At 42.8% G+C, this 21,628-nt stretch overlaps 1 protein-coding gene across 2 annotated transcripts in view; it reads right to left on the reverse strand.

Annotated features, from left to right (window-relative positions):
* mpp2b (MAGUK p55 scaffold protein 2b) overlaps positions 1 to 21,628 on the reverse strand; it is a 53,673-nt gene that overhangs the window by 14,409 nt on the left and 17,636 nt on the right. For both annotated transcript variants that reach the window (XM_024008821.2, XM_024008820.2), the window contains exon 3: positions 2,228 to 2,328. In XM_024008821.2, coding sequence (XP_023864589.1) covers positions 2,228 to 2,328 — 101 coding nt within the window. The remainder of the gene's footprint in view (positions 1 to 2,227; positions 2,329 to 21,628) is intronic.

Raw genomic sequence — 21,628 nt, forward strand, 5'->3', positions numbered from 1 at the left:
ACAGACAGACAGACAGACAGACAGACAGACAGACAGAGACAGACAGACAGACAGAAAAACAGACACACACTCAAAGAGACACACACACACACACACCCACACAAACACCCCCACACACACACTGCGTAGGACTCTTCTGCAGGAAGACTGGGTTTACTAAATGTGCTTTGGCAAGGGTCTGGCAACCTGGTGGAGCAAGCTGTCAGAAAGTGGTCCTCGGACAGCAGAACAACACAAATACTGCTGCTTAGATCAGGGAGACAGACAGCCAGAAGGTTCAGACCTCTTGGAATAGCTACCTTTAGTCTCTGCTATTGTTGTCTGGCTTTGTTAGCTACTTCACAGGCACATTGAAAATATGGGAGGCTGAAGAATCCAAATAGAGCAAAAGGACTGCATGTGCATATTAAGTCTTTGTCCCGTTTAAAATAAATTCTGTAGACCACCTAAATTGACGAGAATACTGTAGCTACCTTTAGTCTCTGTTGTTGTTGTCTGGCTTACTGTGGTGGTTCTTCGGTTCTTCGGTTGTCCCCATAGGATAATCCTTTTTAGTTCCAGGTAGAACCCCTTTGGGTTCCATGTACAACCCTCTGTTGAAAGGGTTCTACATGGAACCGAACCAAAAGTGTTCTACCTTGAACCAAAAAGGGTTCTTCAAACGATTCCCCTATGGGGACAGCCGCGGAACCTTTCGAGGTTCTAGATAGCACCCTTTTTTTCTAATAGTGTAGCATACCAGGTCTGTGTCGTCTCGTTCAAAAGACAGGCCACCTCAAGACGTGAGTGAGAGCAAGAGCAATTGCGCGCTTGTGATCTTATGAGCTATTTCAATGCTTCAATAGTTCTGATGACTCCAACATAAGGAGCCAAGCAGTAACTGCCATGTTAATAATTGATCATGATGCACTGTAGCTTTGTGAATGGCTTTTGGCATAGCTGCTCCATATATTCTATACCATGAAGAACAATACAATAGACCTGCTTGGAGGTCAATGGCAAGCAACAGTACACTGTTCAAAACGCCTGTTTCAAGTCCTTGAACATAGGACAGTGTTCGTACAGCATGCGTCTGTAAATTAATCCTTTAGGACCTTCCCATATATAGATAGACAAAAGGGGGACACACACACACAGATAGACACACACACGCACAGATAATAAATCTCCCCCAGAAAAGAAATAAATCAGCCTTGAGAGAAGCGGAGTGGAGAGCAGAGAGAGAGATGCAAATGGATGCATTTGATGCAGTGCTCCCCAAAGAGCTCTAATCTCCTTCTCGCTTCCAGAAAACTCTGTCTGTCTGAATGCTCTGAATCGGAGAGAGAGAAAGACCACACAGCATTAGTGAGCCTGCGAGTCTGTTCTTTCTTTGAGAGCATGGCAAAGAACAGAGTATCCCCCACGATTGTAAAATCTCAGAGCTTCTGACAGTTCCTAGGTCTCAACTGCATTTGAATAGCTAACGCAACGATCACGTCTATATTGTAATTTTAATAATTACAATGTTAATGTCAATGTTGATTTGTTCATTTCCTTCTCAAGGTTCTAAACTTAAATTGACGTTTTATTATTTCGATTATCGATTGTGGACTTTTCATTCTAGTAGCTTTTGGAAAATTCAAATGTTTTTAAGGGCGCTGAATTTGGAATCATGCTCTTTTCTTTTCGGTAAAAGGAGGACGTTTAAAATCGGGGATAAAAAAAGACCGAACCCGGAGCTCAGTGGGGCGCTGCTCTCAATAGCCAGTCTGCTACTCCCAACTCCCTTTATCCCTCCCCTCCTCCTTCCCTCCAACCTCAGTCTCTTCAAAAGCTGAAAAGCTCAAAATGTAACTCAAACAAAGAACATGGATCCATTATATGTTGGAAAACTAGTAGCAGTCGTCATTAAAAAGAAAAGTCGATAAGGCAAGTTTTTGTTTTGGTATTTCTTCTCTCACAAGAAAGTAGCTTCTTTGTGCTTTTTGGAGAACTTGGTGAACTTTGTGCCTCATAAGGTTGTGATTTGAGTCCAGTGCATACAGTTTTTGACAAGAACAGACTGATAAGTTGACTAAACAAACGATTCATGAATTGCAATTCCATCTATGTAAAGCAAAGGATATAGTCATATGAAGACAACTAGAACTCAACAAGAAAGCAATAGCCTTATATCGACAAGCCCAACATAGTGGAACAGATCCATAGAAAAATAGGTATACTGTAGGTAAAGTAATATTCTCACCACAGGGCTCTCCATGATGCCCTTGAGGAAGATGAGGTCCAGGTCATTGGCCATGGTGGAGCTGGTGCTGTCACTCAAAGTGTCCAGAACCTGCTGCATAGCTGGAGACAGACACAGGAGAGAAGAAGACAGTTAGGACTACAGGTTACTCATCATTCCACTTTTCCCCCCTGTGCAGTGAAAATCATTTTTACAAAAAATGAATATTTAAGTAAGCTCTTTGCAGCAACTTTTTGAGTGCGGAACTACTACTATATCGTTTGTATATCTATACTCGCTGGTTGTATACACATACTAACCCTTTGGGAGAGTGCAGTGGTTTTCATTTGATTAGTCACCATTGGTCAGCTCATAAGGAAAACAAACACATAAAGAGAGAGAGAGAGTGTGAGAGAATAGAGATGTTCACCGGAAGCATGAGCAAAAGAACCTAGAGAAAAAGTCGTCTAGAGGAAAGCGATACAGAGAGATGAAATGCCTCACATCCTTTCCAAAGCAATCTCACCACTGTCAGTGGATTCCCTGTCAATTTTCTTTCTGACAGTGGAGACAGCATCTCACCTCCCCTTCGTCTCTCTCTACCTCTTATCTCTCTGGGGTAGAGTCACAGGGAGGGGGGGGGGGGGCAGCAGGAACTGTACGATCTGAAGAAGTCACGTCAACAACCCTTCAAAGCAACTCCACTTGTATAACTAGGAAGGTGGGCAGTGCAGTTTGTCCACTGATTTTATATAACAAAAGGGACACATAGTAGTTGACTGACTGACGGACTGTCACTAACTGACTGACTGACTGACTGTGTGGCTTTTATTTAACCAGGCATGTCATTAAGAACACATTTTCTTTTACAATAACGACTTGACTGACAGACTGATGGAGACAGTGGCATTTCTTCTCAGAACATTATCCTTCCCTCATTATGTTGGATAGCTTTTCGTTAATCTCACTGTCTTATCCCATCCCCAACCTATCGCAATGCATCAGACTTGTAAATTGTCAGAGAAGTCACAGTGGGAGTCCACTAGAGCATGGGTTCTCCAAGTCGTAATGCATATATATATTTATATATACTTTTATCTTGCCATGGACCCCCCTGCAGTACCTCCGTGGACTGGGGATCCAAGGCCATATCCCAAAAATGATATACTGTATGCACAAAAAAAAATTACTGAATATTACTAACAAAAACAGATTAAACATATTTTGGCCAAGGGATCCGTGAAATAAGTTTAAAGGGTGTAATACAATAATACAATGTAATTTCATTACATATCATTCATCTACAATTTAGGTTCTTAACCAAGGGCAACATAGGCCTGGGAGGCTCACAGGGATATTGGTATCCACTGCAGTACTCCAACAATTATAAAATGTTTCAACTCAATACTTATTGTACTCCCAAATTTGCATTTTTTCATCAAACATAAATGCATTGCAATTTAAACTTTCAAACTGCAAAGCTTCCTCTGCCTCAAGGCAAAATATGTAGAATTGCAGGATATTAGCTTTAAAGCTGCAACATCAAAACATCTCTCTGCCCCATGACAAAATGTGTAGAATTGCAGGAAATTAGCTTGAAAACCGCAACATTTTCTCTCCGATGCCAAGAGACGGGCCTTTAAAATGTTCCTCCCCAAGGCCTGAGACTAGGTTCGTCCTGCCATGCACTGCCAAAGTCATATTGAAACTCCTTGTTTGCTATTTCTGGAATGTGATACAAAACAAGGCAGCAATGCGCTTCAGGACAATGTGGACGCCTCCGTGCGGTCAGGTAGGCTGTTTGGAGTGTTCATCCAACTGGATAAAAAATATACATACAATAATAGTAATTATCTCCCCCCCACTTCTAAAACCAAAGTTGCGCCCCTGACTCGAGTTGTGTTCTGATTATGAGAGGGTCCCTGATAAATTTGCTATCATAAAAGGGGTCCCCGACCCCAAAAGGTTTGAGAACCCCTGCACTAGAGTTTTTTCCCCCATGTCATCACTTGCTAACGAGGCACCATTCCCCAATGAGGGCGTGATGTGTAACTCAGGGATGATCTGTCCAATTAGAGTGCAGTTCATCAATTTCATCAGCTCCATTAGGAGTGACTGTGCGGCAACTTTGGAGACACAAGGACCCTGCATCATTTACTGCCTCCCACTATAATATTGTTTTCTCATAACCATAGATCAAGGGTATGATTACCCTAACAGAGACCATAAAAAAACTATTAAACAGATCCAAACCATTAAGTCCTAGTCCAGTTTTCAGCTCATGTTTCACCTGATTTAGTTTTAAAAAGTCGCATCTCAGTAGGTGGTCCAGGTAATTCATGAAATAGCACAAGTGTGGGGGAGGGCCGTCCTCTTCTGTTCTCTATTGCTCCTCTATTGTTCCTCAAGCAAAGGGGGAGGCTGGTGTTTTTGATCCTAACATGGATGACAATACTGAATATCTAAGGTGGACAATAATATACATTGTGAACAATAAGATTTGGAGGACAAGATGCATGATGATGTATGACGACTATAAAATAACTTTATTTTGAAACATATCCAAACGGAATTAAAAAGAAGAAGAAAGCTGGACACTATGAAATATGTAAATGATGTTAAGTCGTCAAATAACGAACCCATGTATTGATGTGAAAACAGATTTGTATTTATATGAATTAATCTATTATGTTTGTTAAATAACAAAAAAAAATATATATATATATATAAAATATTATTTTTAACAAAAAAGAAAGAGAACATGTGACCCTCTAATAGTGGCTGGGAGAAACTTCTATGAATTCCACCCCACTCCATAACACTATAGCTCTGGTGGCACAGATGGATAACATGACATAAAATATAGAGAGAAGACAGTAGAGAAGTTGTGCATCTTTTCCAACATGAGGGTCAGTGTGAATCATGGCCAAGTAGTTATGTACTCACATCACTATAGAGACACTTCACAAACACAGTAAGGCTATAAGGAACTCTGAGGTCAGTCATGCATTGTACATCAGACACAGCCTTGACTTATGTCAAAATAAACAGAAGTCACACACTCTAGTCCACTCCAAATCCTCACGTATGTCCTATTTTAAGAGAAACACACTACGAATCTATGATGAATCACACACATACAAACACACAAACGGTAAGTTACCACAAAAATCACTGATGTTCGTAATGATACTGTTCATTTTCAAGAGGATACTGATGAATGGTTCGTTTTGCGCTCCCTGTCATTTTTTTGGGGACATCTGTCCTATCATCGCAGACCTCTCCCCAATTATAGAGACATTACTGTAGTTATACTCATCCTAGACAACTTCTGCAGTTTCAACACATCTGCCCCCAGCTGTCAATAGCAAAACATAAAGATGCAGCCCTGGTCTTGGTTTGGCTTCCACCGGGACAGGAAGGAAGGAAGGAAGAAATAAAGAGGAAGGCCCTCCATGATTACAAAACCCAGCCTCCCTCTGCCTCCCTAAACAAATAATTAGATGTAGTGTGCAGTGGTAAAACCTTGTTATTCCTCCTCTCCTCCTCTCTTCTCCTCTTCCCCCTCTTCCCCTGGAGATCTGGAGCAGAGGTTGCAGATCAAAATCTGGAGCGGAGGTTGCAGAGAACAGATCAAAATGCCGACCAAGCTTTTTCAGGCCCTGCATAATTCTCTTTAATCACCAACACTCACCACAGTGTGCCACAGGGTTTGTTTACTTTAGTTTACAGGGCCCTTCTTTGCGGCACTCTCTCTCTCTCTCTCTCTCTCTCTCTCTCTCTCTCTCTCTCTCTCTCTCGTCTTCTCTCAATTTCAATTTAAGTGGATTTATTGGCATGGGAAACATATGTTTACATTGCCAAAGCAAGTTAAATAGATAATAAACAAAAGTGAAATAAACAATAAAAAATGTACAGTAAACATTACACTCACAAAAGTTCCAAAAGAAGAAAGACATTCCAAATGTCATATTATGTCTATATACAGTGTTGTAATGATGTGCAAATAGTTAAAGTACAAAAARGAGAAAAAATTGACATAAATATAGGTTGTATTTACAATGGTGTTTGTTCTTCACTGGTTGTCCTTTTCTTGTGGCAACAGGTCACATATATTGCTGCTGTGATGGCACACTGTGGTATTTCACCCAATAGATATGGGAGTTTATCAAAATTGGATTTGTTTTCAAATTCTTTGTGGGTCTGTGTAATCTGAGGGAAATATGTGTCTCTAATATGGTTTGGCAGGAGGTTAGGAAGCGCAGCTCAGTTTCCATCTCATTTTGTAGGCAGTGTGCACATAGCCTGTCTTCTCTTGAGAGCCAGGTTTGCGTTAGGCTGCCTTTCTCAATTGCAAGGCTATGCTCACTGAGTCTGTACATAGTCAAAGATTTCCTTTATTTAAAAAAATATATATATWTTTTWWAAATTTTACCCCCTTTTCTCCCCAATTTTCGTGGTATCCAATCACTAGTAATTACTATCTTGTCTCATCGCTACAACTCCCGTACGGGCTCGGGAGAGACGAAGGTCGAAAGTCATGCGTCCTCCGAAGCACAACCCAACCAAGCCGCACTGCTTCTTAACACAGCGCGACTCCAACCCGGAAGCCAGCCGCACCAATGTGTTGGAGGAAACACCGTGCACCTTGCCCCCTCAGTTAGCGCGCACTGCGCCCGGCCCGCCACAGGAGTCGCTGGAGCGCGATGAGACAAGGATATCCCTACCGGCCAAACCCTCCCTAACCCGGACGACGCTAGGCCAATTGTGCGTCGCCCCACGGACCTCCCGGTCGCGGCCGGCTGCGACAGAGCCTGGGCGCGAACCCAGAGACTCTGGTGGCGCAGCTAGCGCTGCGATGCAGTGCCCTAGACCACTGCGCCACCCGGGAGGCCCTGATTTCCTTAATTTTGGGTCCATCATGGTGGTCAGGTATTCTGCCACTGTGTACTCTCTGTTTTGGACCAAATAGCATTCTAGTTTGCTCTGTTTTTTAGTAAATTATTTTCAATGTGTCAAGTAATTATCTTTTGGATTTGGTTGGGTCTAATTGTGTTGCTGTCCTGGGGCTCTGTGGGGTCTGTTTGTGTTTGTGAACAGAGCCCCAGGATCAGCTTGCTTAGGGGGCTCTTCTCCAGGTTAATTTCTCTGTAGGTGATGGCTTTGCTGTGGAGAGATTTACTGTCAGGGCCCAGGTCTGACAGAATCTGTGCAGAAGATCTAGGTGATGCTGTAGGCCCTCCTTGGTTGGAGAGAGAAGCACCAGATCATCAGCAAACAGTAGATATTTGACTTCAGATTATAGTAGGGTGAGGCCGGGTGCTGGAGRCCGTTCTAGTGCCCTCGCCAATTTGTTGATATATATGTTGAAGACGGTGAGGCTTAAGCTGCATCCCTGTCTCACCCCCCGGCCCTGTGGAAAGAAATGTGTGTGGTTCTTTGCCAATTTTAACCGCACACTTGTTGTTTGTGTACATTGATTTTATAACGTCGTGTAGTTTTACCCCAACAAAACTTTCCATCAATTTGTATAGGAGGCCCTAATGCCAAATTGAGTCGAACGCTTTTTTGAAATCAACAAAGCATGAGAAGACTTTGCCTTTGTTTTGGTTTGTTTGTTTGTCAATTAAGGTGTGCAGGGTGAATACGTGGTCTGTCGTGCGGTAATTTGGTAAAAAAACAATTTGACATTTGCTCAGTACATTGTTTTCGCTGAGGAAATGTACAAGTCTGCTGTTAATGATGAAGCAGTTCTCTGTTGACGCAGATCCCACAGTAGTTATTGGGGTCAAATTTGTCTCCACTTTTGTGGATTGGGGTGATCAGTCCTTGGTTCCAAATATTGGGGAATTTGCCAGAGCTGAGGATGATGTTAAAGAGTTTAAGTATAGCCAATTGGAATTTGTGGTATGTATATTTCATAATTTCATTTAGGATACCATCAACCCCACAGGCCTTTTGTGGGTTGGAGGGTTTGTATTTTGTCCTGTAGTTCATTCAATGTAATTGGAGAATCCATCGGAGAAACCAGTGAGTCTCTCTTTCTCTCTCTCTCTCTCTCCTCGCATTCACTGCTGTTCTTATTCCCATCATTCCGACAATGCTGACATCATGTAGGCATCACAGTAGGCTCTTTACATGGCTTGAATAAGATATAAAGGAGAGTTAAATAACAGAGGGGGGGGGGGGGGGGGAATAAGTAGCTAGCCATGCTTTTGGAATAGGTTTGCCATCTAGGCAGATTACAAGCGAAGTTGTGAAAGCGACAAGAGAATAATGGCCCTATTCAACAGCGGTTGGTTACTGCTGCCATTGTTGTATTATTCAGAAGGATTATCACAAATCCAACTGTCTCCTTCTTGTGTTCTCAATGCCTTGCTGCTCTGTGTCAGTTCCAGATTGGGTTGCCTCGCGTCACTTCCCCGACCTACACTACAATAAAAGAGTTGTAGAATTAAGAGTTAAGAAGAGTACAGTCAGAAGTTCACCAACATAGTAGGTTTAGATGTCAGTATTAGTTCAGGTGATCCCTTTCCCATATGTATGACCTGCGGAATCTGTGTAATGCATGCTATTGTGTTCCAAATAAAAATGCAGTATCATCTTTACGCAGAGTATTAAATTAGTAGGGGACCAATTACTGTGAAATCCTCCCCTATGAACTTGTTCCAGCTACCATTGCCAAGATTGTAATAGTTTCAACCACGCTAAAGAAGTACTCATCTTACCTCTATCTAATTGATGTACACAGTAAAAACAGTAAAAAACGCGAGCATTTGACAGTAATCAACTAATCAACTATAGTTGAATTACGGTTTGGAGACAGACTCAGCGATGTGACATAGACGCAGAAATGAAACAGGATGGTCGTCAATTTCCGCAACAACTAAGAGCGTTGAAGTGCAGGCCAACAACAGGTTTCCAGCCTCCCGGGTGGCGCAGTGGTCTAGGAGCCCGCATGGCGAGTCTGGGTTCGCGCCCAGCTCTGTCGCAGCCGGCGCGACTGGGAGGTCCGTGGGGCGACGCACAATTGGCTTAGCGTCGTCCGGGTTAGGAGGGTTGGCCGGTAGGGATATCCTTGTCTCATCGCGCTCCAGCGACTCCTGTGGCGGGCCGGGCGCAGTGCGCGCTAACCGAGGGGGCCGTGTTGCACGGTGTTCCTCCGACACATTGGTGCGGCTGGCTTCCGCGTTGAGCGCGCTGTGTTAAGAAGCAGTGCGGCTTGGTTGGGTTGTGCTTCGGAGGACGCATGACTTTCGACCTTTGTCTCTCCCGAGCCCGTACGGGAGTTGTAGCGATGAGACAAGATAGTAATTACTAGCGATTGGATACCACGAAAATTGGGGAGAAAAGGGGATAAAATTAAAAAATATATATATATAAAAAAAAAACAGGTTTCCAGATAGGACCCTTTTTGGGTTCCACGTAAGAACCCTTTCCACAGAGGGTACTGAATGGAACCGAAAAGGTTTCCTGGAATCAAAAAGGGTTATCCTGTAGGGACGGCCAAAGAACCCTTTTTTACAAGAGCAGGGGCGCAAACTTTCACTGGGGACGGGATCCCCACATTCTGAAATTGCATTTTTGTGCCCCACAAATTTTATCATTGGAATGGAATACAAAACGAGGCAACGGTGTGCTTTAGGACCATACGAACGCCTCTGAGTGTCGGGTAGGCTGTTTGGAGTGTTTATCCGACTGGATTATAATGATGCCCCCCCCACTTCCAAAGCCAAAGTTGCGCCCCTGTATAAGAGTGTAGAGCAGTCAGCAAGATTATCACATTCCACTGGCTTTATTAACAGCCTAAGATGGCAGACAGACGAAGGCTTGGCCACTAGCCCATCACGAAAGATAAAACTACGTCAAAGAATGCTCCCTTCTTGTCCATATTCGCCCAAAACAGCAGCATGAGGCCACAGGTGACCAACCATTGACTGCTAAGCTTCAGTTGATCTCATAGGGAAGCCGCTAAGGTACCACGACGAAAACAATACAACCGGTTGTAATAACCTCTGTTTGCTTTAGGGGAAAAGGTAGACGTCTTTAAACTAGAAAATATAATAGGGAGAGGGGACTACCTTGAGTTACACACACACTCATGCTATGCGGTTTAGCATTCTCATGCTAACAACAGCTGCAATTAAAGCACCAATGTTGCACATGAAAGTTCTTATTGTTTGTATTTCAGCACCCTCTGCGGGGATTGTTCCCAACCGGATGCATACGGTTTTCAGGGGAAATGGAAAGAGAGCCTGTGACACAACTTACGCTTTCGGACGTTACCAAGGCGACCCTCCATCTTAACTCCTCCTCCACATTTACTGGATTGGTTGAACAGTGCAGGAGATAACTTCCGCCGACAGTTTTTTCTCTCTCGTCAGGACCCGAAAGAAAGAAATGACGTTTTTACGCCTGCTACGTTAGTTTAGTGCTTCGGGAACACAGTGGGGAACATTAACCACAGCAATAGAGGAGGCAACCGGTTGCTATGGAGCACTACGGCTCCGGTGAGGAAGGCAGGGGATGTGGGTGTTTTTGTTGTGTAGTGAATCCACATAGGGAATACACTGGTCTGAGATCTGTCTGTCATTGTCATGCCATACATACAGTACCAGTCAAAAGGTTGAACACACCTACTTATTCTAGGGTTTTTCTTTATTTGTACTATTTTCTACATTGTAGGATAATAGTGAAGACATCAAAACTATGAAATAAACACATATGGAATCATGTAGTAACCAAAAATGTGTTAAACAAATCAAAATATATTTTTTATATTTTTACTTCTTCAAAGTAGCCACCATTTGCCTAATTGACAGCTTTGCACACTCTTGGCATTCTCTCAACCAGCTTCGTGAGGAAATCACCTAGAATGCATTTAAAATTTTAAAATTTACTTTTTAGAATTTCTTTCCTTCTTAATGTGTTTGAGCAAATCAGTTGTGTTGTGACAAAGTAGGGCTGGTATACAGAAGTTAGCCCTTTTTGCTAAAAGACYAAGTCCATATTATGGCAAGAACCGCTCAAATAAGCAAAGAGAAATTACAATTCATCATTATTTTAAGACATGAAGGTCAGTCCTATGATGAAACAGGCTCTCATGAGAACCGCCACAGGAAAGGAAGACCCACAGTTACCTCTACTGCAGAGGATAAGTTTATTAGAGTTACCAGCTTCAGAAATTACTGCCCAAATAAAGGCTTCACAGAGTTCAAGTAACAGACACATCTCATTATCAACTGTTCAGAGGAGACTGCGTGAATCAGGCATTCATGGTCAAATTGCTGCAAAGAAACCACTACTACAGGACACCACCAATAAGAAGAGACTTGCTTGGGCCAAGAAACGAGCAATGGACATTAGACCGGTGGAAATCTGTCCTTTGGTCCAAATTTGATATTTTTGGTTCCAACCGGCGTGTCTTTGTGAGACGCAGAGTAGGTGAACGGACGATCTCCGCATGTGTGTTTCCCACCGTGAAGCATGGAGGAGGAGGTGTGATGGTGTGGGGGTGCTTTGCTGGTGACACTGTCAGTGATTTGTTTATAATTCAAGGCACACTTAACCAGCATGGCTGCCACAGCATTCTGCAGCGATACACCATCCCATCTGGTTTGCGGTTAGTTGGACTATCATTTGTTTTTCAACAGAACAATGACCCAAAACACACCTCAAGGCTGTGTAATCGATATTTGACCAAGAAGGAGAGTGATGGAGTGCTGCATCAGATTACCTGTCCTCCACAATCACCAGACCTCAACCCAATTGAGATGGTTTGAGATGAGTTGGACCGCAGAGTGAAGGAAAAGCAGCCAACAAGTGCTCAGCATATGTGGGAACTGTTGAAAAAGCATTCCAGGTGAAGCTGGTATGCCAAGAGTGTGCAAAGCTGTCATCAAGGCAAAGGGTGGCTACTTAGAAGAATCTCAAATACTCTATATTATTTTTGGTTACTACATGATTCCAAACGTGTTATTTCATAGTTTTAATGTCTTCACTATTATTCTATAACGTAGAAAATGATAAAAAATAAAGAAAAACCCTTGAATGAGTAGGTGTGTCCAAACTTTTGACTGGTACTATATGTCAGAGGGGTTGGCTAAAGTACATACAGATCTGGGGTAAGGTGATATGGGGATTGGGTCACAGAGGAGCAGACACTGGTTTTAGCAGATAGACAGTCATTTCCAAGTGCACACACACACACATACACAAATACACACGCCTCTATGGAGCGCCTGACAATAACAACCGGATGTACTGTGGATATTGGTTTTGTAGAGGTTTGAAGGATGTAGGAAATACAGACTAATGATGTCTAGAGACAAAGCGTTTGAAGACAGACAAAATGTCGGATTTGAATTTGCTAAAGGACTACTCGGTAATTCACACTGGCATGTCTCGAGGGTCTTAACAGGTAGTGTTTCTGTAAGCTATTTGGGTAGTTTCCCTGAAATCCTCTTCGACTTTGCTCCCTCTGAATAAATCAATGGGGTGTTTGATATGACTGTAAGTAATTGCTGTTAAATTTCTTAAGTGAGTGCACTGCTGTGGAGCGATTTATAAATCAAATACATTCCACACTGACAATGACCGACAAAATCGCCTAGGTCACCAATCGGGAGTAAGCCTTTTAAAACATTACATTTGACAGAGATATGAACCTGTAATATAATAATATCCCCTGCTTTCCTACAGTTGTGTAATTTAACTAAGGCCTCAGGTAAAGATGAGTGTCGGTGGACAATATTCAGTGGACGTCTTGGAGTGGAACTTATTCCTGAGTGGTCTGTTACTGTTGAACAACTTATGATGGAACACGCACTTTTAATCAACAGCTTGTCCTCCCTGCTGAAAACAACAGCATAGACCAGCATAGTTCCAGTTTAGATGGTTTAGGTCAACGGTGTCACACTCAATTTCCCCACGGGCCGAATTCACTATTCAGCGAGGGCTGGAGGGCAACATTTAAAATGTATTATATTTCCTTGCCGTAAAAAATTGCTCAAAATTGTCCTCTAACAATCGCTTTTTCCATTTTTGATGGCCCCTGACTGTCTAGCTCTCGTTTCCATGACTGTCAGCAAGCTGGACAGAGTGAAGAGACTAAATGTAGGTTCATTATCATTTCTACACAGTTTCGATTTGGTTTAAGTCATTCCTATGTCAATTGAGATCTAGGCTACGTCAAAAAGAATCCAAAATGCCATCCCAACACAAGGTATTGTATTATAAATTGAKCCAGCCTAGAGTGTGAAAGAGTTCTAGTATGTAGATCTCAGTTGAAGTTAACATTCACACAGTGACACAGTAAGTTAACTGTTAAGACAATTGATTTGGACTGATGTTTGCATAAATAATGCGTGCATGCAGTGTGTGTGTGTGTGTATCTGCGTACATGTGTGTGTTCATGTGTGCATGCATGTGCCTGTGTCTAATGCAAGTGTACAATATATGTGTAACACCTCCTGACAGTCAGATATTCCCAACCCCCCCTTCCCTGTTGAGAACACAACAAACCCTCTGAAGGGCCTGCAGTATAGCAGCCACTGAAATCACAACAACATCTCCATGGCGATGGTCATTGTGCCCAGTCTGCGAGCCTCAGAAGGGCTCAGACATCATTACCAAGCTGAAGGTCATCAGTCCAGACAACAACCAGTGATATTTAGTGACATTTCACTCTTGCACCTCCCATTATATTGAATGGTAGTATGTCCAGAAAAAGATGACAGGGTTGAACAACAGCTCTATTATATGATGGCTGTCGGGAAGGTAACAGGCAAATGTGTAACGTAGACACACTTTGTTTTTATAATGACAATTATAATCTATAATTGCGCAATAAGGCCCGAGGAATGTGCGGTATATGGCCAATATACCACGGCTAAGGGCTGTTCTTATGACCCAACGCAGAGTGCCTGGACACAGCCCTTAGCAGTGGTATATTGGGCATATACCACAAACCCTGAGGTGCCTTATTGCTATTATTAACCGGTTACCAACATAATTAGAGAAGTAAAAAKAAATGTTTTTTCATACCCGTGGCATACGGTCTGATATACCACAGCTGTCAGCCAATCAGGATTCAGGGCTCGAACCGGCCAGTTTATAATAACATTTCAATAGCAACATGACACCATTGTGTCACCAAACCATCCATCTTTGTGTCTTTGAAAATGGCTATATAAAACCCAGGTTTTATTGTTAGGATAACCAAACCACATAATCAAATCCGGATCACTCAGAAATAATACACTCAACAGTGCTGTCTATGGCCCCACACTTTTATTACTGACAGCCTCATCATACATGAAAACTCCCCTTACTCATCATCAACAGTGTTGACGATTTGTGAATCCTAAATGGGACCCTATTTCCTTTATGGTACACAACTTTTGACCAGAGTCCTATGGTTAGTAGTGCACTACATAGAGAATAGGTTGCCATTTGGAACATGTGATTGAGTATTCACCTGACAGGTCCTGGTCCAGAGAGGGCAGTTAGAGACGAATGTTATTTGAAGGTTGTGTCTCTGTCGGTGACACTCCCGAATGTGACCACTCTGAGAAGCGCACTGTTACATCTGAATAACCGAATAACAGCGAATACAAAACGCACCAGGTAGGAGGGAGCTCCTCAACGAAGAACTAATGTGAAAGTACTGACAGGCTGTCTTGCCTGTCACGTCAACTACTATTAGGAGATACAGTTGAAGTCGGAAGCCTACATACACCTTAGCCAAATACATTTAAACTCAGTGTTTCACAATTCCTGACATTTAATCCCAGTAAAAATTCCATGTCTTAGGTCAGTTAGGATCACCACTTTATTTTAAGAATGTGAAATGTCAGAATAATAGTAGAGAGATTGATTTATTTCAGCTTTTATTTCTTTCATCACATTCCCAGTGGCTCAGAAGTTTACATACACTCAATTAGTATTTGATAGCATTGCCTTTAAATTGTTTAACTTGGGTCAAACGTTTCGCGTAGCCTTCCACAAGCTTCCCACAATAAGTTGGGTGAATTTTGGCCCATTCCCCCTGACAGAGCTGGTGTAACTGAGTCAGGTTTGTAGGCATCCTTGCACGCACACACTTTTTCAGTTCTGCCCACAAATGTTCTACAGGATTGAGGTCAGGGCTTTGTGACGGCCACTCCAATACCTTGCCTTTGTTATCCTTAAGCCATTTTGCCACAACTTTGGAAGTATGCTTGGGGTCATTGTCCATTTGGAAGACTCATTTGCGACCAAGCTTTCCTGACTGATGTCTTGAGATGTTGCTTTAATATATCCACATAATTTTCCTACCTCATGATGCCATCTATTTTGTGAAGTGCACCAGGCCCTCCTGCAGCAAAGCACCCCCACATCATGATGCAGCCACCCCGTGATTCACGGATGGGATCGTGTTCTTCGGCTTGCAAGCCTCCCCCTTTTGCCTCCAAACATAACGATGGTCATTATGGCCAAACAGTTCTATTTTTGTTTTATCAGACCAGAGGACATGTCTCCAAAAAGTACGATCTTTGTCCCCATGTGCAGTTGCAAACGATAGTCTGGATTTTTTATGGTGGTTTTGGAGCAGTGGCTTCTTCCTTGCTGAGCAGCCTTTCAGGTTATGTTGATATAGGACTAATTTTACTGTGGATACAGATACTTTTGTACCTGTTTCCTCCAGCATCTTCACAAGATCCTTTGCTGTTGTTCTGGGATTGATTTGCACTTTTCGCACCAAAGTACGTTCATCTCAAGGAGACAGAACGCGTCTCCTTCCTGAGCAGTATGATGTCTGCGTGGTCCCATGGTGTTAATACTTGCGTACTATTGTTTGTACAGATGAACGTGGTACCTTCAGGCATTTGGAAATTGCTCCCAAGGATGAACCAGACTTGTGGAGGTCTACAATTTTTTTGCTGAGGTCTTGGCTAATTTCTTTTGATTTTCCCATGATGTCAAGCAAAGAGGCACTGAGTTTGAATGTAGGCCTTGAAATACATCTACAGGTACACCTCCAATTGACTCAAATTATGTCAATTAGCCTATCAGAAGCTTCTAAAGCCATTACATCATGTTCTGGAATTTTCCAAGTTAAAGGCACAGTCAACTTAGTGTATGTAAACTTCTGACCCACTGGAATTGTGATACAGTGAATTAAGTGAAAGTGAAATAATCTGTCTGTAAACAATTGTTGGAAAAATTACTTGTGTCATGCACAAAGTAGATGTCCTAACCGACTTGCCAAAACTATAGTTTGTTAACAAGACATTTGTGGAGTGGTTGAAAAACGAGTTTTAATGACTCCAACCTAAGTGTATGTAAACGTCCGACTTCTACATCTCGACCTCACTGTGTTGTACAGCAGTACGTACCACAAGTGTTACCTTATTCACTCCTCATTCACCTCTCTCTCTCTTGCTGTTTATTTCATGTATCTTATAATTACCTATGATCGTCAACGCAACATTTTGTCTAACTAAGGCATATAATTCCAGTACGTCCTGTGAAAGCGTCTGCGCATTCAGTTGTGCGACTGACCAGGTATCCAATTTCCCTTTACGTTCCATTTCGACCACCATCCATTTGTACAGTGACACATTTCCTTAGTGAACAGCATGGACACGGATGCAGTATAGTATGCAATATATGCAACATGAATTAATACCATCAATTATGGATAGAATACAGTATTATCAATGTACTATCATTCAGTTTTGTTCTAYGGGAGGCTGTCACTATCTCCTGGTTATTGTAACGCACGGCCATTTACTGTTACGGGCAGCCATATTTGTCATGAAGAGTATAATGGTTATTATCATAGAAATAGAATGAAATAGATTGATTCTATTTCTATGGCTATATGAGGGCTCTGCGTAAAGTAGTACATGTTTTCTCTCTATGCACTCTCTCATTTTCCTTCAGTCATAAGGGACATTGAATCTATACATGCAATAGTTGAGCTAGTATGTAATAATTCCACTTGATCAATGGTCAAATTAAAGGACAGGAATACCATACAAAATGATAAGTAGTCCCATATGCTTGAGATTCCGCTGTTAGTTATTTCTGACATTGGGTGAATACAGTTTCACACCTTAGCAATGAGTCTCGCACATCCACACCTTATTGCCTTTGGTACTTATTTGTCTCGCTTGTATCTCCCAGATAGCTCATAATTCTCACAACCACACTACACTTCTATTTCTACACCAATACATACAGGGAGTAAGTGGAACCCATCCAAACCTAGATGAACCATAGAATCCAAACCCGCATCCCTCCACCATAGATGAACCATAGAATACAAACCCGCATCCCTTCACCATAGATGAACCATAGAATCCAAACCCGCATCCCTTCACCATAGATGAACCATAGAATCCAAACCCGCATCCCTTCACCATAGATGAACCATAGAATCCAAAACCCCCCGGCCAATCCCCCTTCACCATAGATTGAACCATTAGAATCCAAAACATGCATCCCATTCACCATAGATGAGCCACAGAGTCAAACCCTCATCCTATTAACATATAGTCAAAACACTCATCCTTTCATGACCCCTATCAAAAGAGTGCAAACCCTCATCCTTTCACTGTAGATAAACCATTAAAACCCTCATCCTTTCTATGACCCCCCATCACCATCAGCATCACCCCAGCCGCCTGTCCTTACCTTTCCCACTGAGCTCCAGGCACTCCAGGGACAGGACAGAGTCCCTCCAGGGAGAACCTCCAAACAGGCTGCCAGCCATGTGGTACACACACACCTCACGACACACACACACACACACACCACCTAGCGACGACTCACACACCTAGCGACGACCCACACACTCACACCTGAGACAGCCTGAGAGATGCTCCTCTCCTCCTCTCTCACCCCTCCTTCAGAGCGCCTCTCTCTCTCCTCTTCCTCCTCTCCCTCCTCCTCCTCTCAATACCTGCAGCTCCTGAGAGCTGCCAAGGATGACTGAGCCTTTCCCTGATGGAAGCCTCTCAGAGAGAGAGGAAGGGAGAGAGAAAGAAAAAGGGAACGAGGAGGGTCGAGTGGTGGCATCTCACGTGGGAGTGTGATGCTTTGGAAAGGAAGGGGAATCAAGGCACAATGATGTCTATAGCCACTACCGTGTGTGTGTGTGTGTGGTGTGTGTGTGTGTGTGTGGTGTGTGTGTGGTGTGTGGTGTTGTGTGTGTGTAGTGGTGTCGGTGTGTGTGTGTGTGTGTGTGTGTGTTGGGAGGGAGGGAAGGAACTTCTGATTGGTGCTTATATCAAGAACGTCCTTCCAGTTTAGTGACATTATCATGGTTCACCACACATTGGCCGTGTCCTGATTCTCGACCCTACACTTGGACTCTTTCCCGTATGAATTTAACACTGATGAAAACTCCTTCCAACCAATCCTATACCTTTAAATTCATGACAGGAGTGTGCAAGTGCACGCTTCTGGGAAAGGGTGCAGAATCGAGATGTTGCCAAAATCCAAGTTATAAGAGAGACTAGGAAAGCTATGAACCTCAATAAACTATTCCTCACATTCTCTGTGCAATGTATTATGGCTGTAGCTAGCTATTAGCATTATGCTCACGAAGCAGTGCACATAAAAACATTACGGCTTCATTGACCGAGTGCATGAACCACCTCCTCGCTCCAAATCAAAATGTAATTGTAACCGGCTGCATATCAGTGCCAAAAAATAGCCATACTATAAAATGCTAACTTTTTTGATAACTGGGAGACAAGAAATTGTTCCGAGGCACAATTTATTCTTGGTTGCAGAAAACGTCCATCAGGAAGATCTCCCCCTTGGCTAGTTTACAAACAGAGATTGACGTGCGGGCCATTTCTAAAAACAGATTTAATGCACATTCAATATCTCAGGGGTGTTGAACCGCCATACATCTAAATTCCACTCCTCACCTCGCCTGCACAAACTCATGAGCTACATATACTTCACATCAGATGCCATACAACTTTCGGTAATACATTGAGTCAGCCAGCCATTGGTGAAAAGACTTCAAACGAGAGCATTTCCCCTCTCTTCCATCTCCCAATGGTGAGATAAATGAATTGTCTCTGTCTTTGTCATTGTGTATGTGTCTGTCCTGTGTCCCTGTCCTTGTCAATGTCCTTCTCCCACTCCCTCTCCCTGTCCAATAGCAAACACAGAAATCAGCCCACAATCAGGGAATTGAAAGGATTTATTTGAAGAGAAATCAGCCCACCCAATCTCAAAACTCCCAAACCCCCATCTCACCCCAACACTAATACCCACTAGAGAAGCCTCAATGGGGGCTGGGGGGGCACACACCAAGGTCAGTACCAGAGGGTAGTGAGGTCTAATAACAGACAGATTCTTCCAGACAGCCAGACTGATAAGTCTGAGTTGGAGTCCGAATTCACTGCTTCATTAGGCACATCATTAAGTCACATTAGAGGAGTCGAAGATAACTTGCAGGGCCCCACGTGATAAACTGTCCCTACCTGCTCCATCTCTCTCTCTATCTCTCTGTCTCTGTCTCTCTCCCACTTTAACACTTTATCTCTTTTTATCCCTCCATCCTTCTCTGTTTCTTTTTAGCTGTGTTTCTCTCTGTTATGTGGAAATATGCTGGACTGGGGGGTCATTCATCCAGTCTCATTCATCAGAGAAGGTTGAAACACCCCTCTCATCTTCTCTTTCTCGTTTTCTCTCTCACCCCTCCTCCCTCCATTTTTCTCTATCTCTCACCCTATTTTTCTCTATCTGTCACCCTCTCGCTTTCTCTCTCAACTCCCCCAAGATTAAAACCTGTCAACAATTAAAACCTTGGACCTCTACCTCTCTCTCTCTCACTCACTCTCCCTCTCTCTCTCTCACACACACATACACACACACACACAGATAGAGTGGAAGTTGGAAGTTTACATACACTTAGGTTGGAGTCATTAAAACTAGTTTTTCAACCACTCCACAAGTGTCTTGTTAACAAACTATAGATTTGGCAAGTCGGTTAGGACATCTACTTTGTGCATGACACAAGTAATTTTTCCAACAATTGTTTACAGACAGATTATTTCACTTATAATTCACTGGGGAGAAGAGATCCTCTCCGTGACGGAGCAATAGAAAGAGATAGAGATAGCGAGAAAGGGGTGAAACGTGTGTGTCTGTGTGTGTGTACAGTTGAAGTCGGAAGTTTACATACACCTTAGCCAAATACATTTAAACTCAGTTCTCACAATTCATGACATTTAATCCTAGTAAAAATTCCATGTCTTAGGTCAGTTAGGATCACCACTTTATTTTAAGAATGTGAAATGTCAGAATAATAGTAGAGTGAATGATTTATTTCAGCTTTTATTTCTTTCATCACATTCCCAGGGGGTCAGAAGTTTTTTTCAATTAGTATTGTGTGTATTGCCTTTAATTGTTTAACTTGGGTCAAACGTTTCAGGTAGCCTTCCACAAGCTTCCCACAATAAGTTGGGTGAATTTTGGCCATTTCTCCTGACAGAGCTGGTGTAACTGAGTCAGGTTTGTAGGCATCCTTGCTCGCACAGCTTTTTCAGTTCTGCCCACAAATGTTCTATAGGATTGAGGTCAGGGCTTTGTGTGGCCACTCCAATACCTTGCCTTTGTTGTCCTTAATCCATTTGCCACAACTTTGAAAGTATGCTTGGGTCATTGTCCATTTGGAAAGACCATTTGCGAAACCAGCTTTAACTTCCTGACTGATGTCTTGAGATGTTGCTTCAATATATCCACATAATTTTCCTACCTCATGATGCCATCTATTTGTTGAAGTGCACACAGGCCCTCCTGCAGCAATGCACCCCACAACATGATGATGCCACCCCCGTGCTTCACGTGGGATGGTGTTCTTCGGCTTGCAAGTTTCCCCTTTTTCCTCCAGACATAACGATGGTCATTATGGCCAAAACAGTTTTATTTTGTTTCATCAGACCAAACCATACTTTTGTACCTGTTTCCTCCAGCTTCTTCACAAGGTCCCTTGCTGTTGTTCTGGGATTGATTTGCACTTTTCGCCCAAAGTACATTATCTCTCTAGGAGACAGAACGCGTCTCCTTCCTGAGCGGTATGACGGCTGCGTGTTTCCATGGTTTTTATACTTGCGTACTATTGTTTTACAGATGAACGTGGTACCTTCAGGCATTTGGAAATTGCTCCCAAGGATGAACCAGACTTGTGGGGGTCTAACAATTTTCTTTCTGAGGTCTTGTCAGCAAAGAGGCACTGAGTTTGAAGTAGCCTTGAAATACATACATCAGTTATCCTCCAATTGACTCAAATTATGTCAATTAGCCTATCAGAAGCTTCTAAAGCCATGACATAATTTTCTGGAATTTTCCAAGCTGGTTTAAAAGCACAGTCAACTTAGTGTATGTAAACTTTTGACCACTGGAATTGTGATA

This window comes from Salvelinus sp. IW2-2015, linkage group LG18 (assembly GCF_002910315.2).
Source record: "Salvelinus sp. IW2-2015 linkage group LG18, ASM291031v2, whole genome shotgun sequence".
Classification (NCBI taxonomy): Eukaryota; Metazoa; Chordata; class Actinopteri; order Salmoniformes; family Salmonidae; genus Salvelinus; species Salvelinus sp. IW2-2015.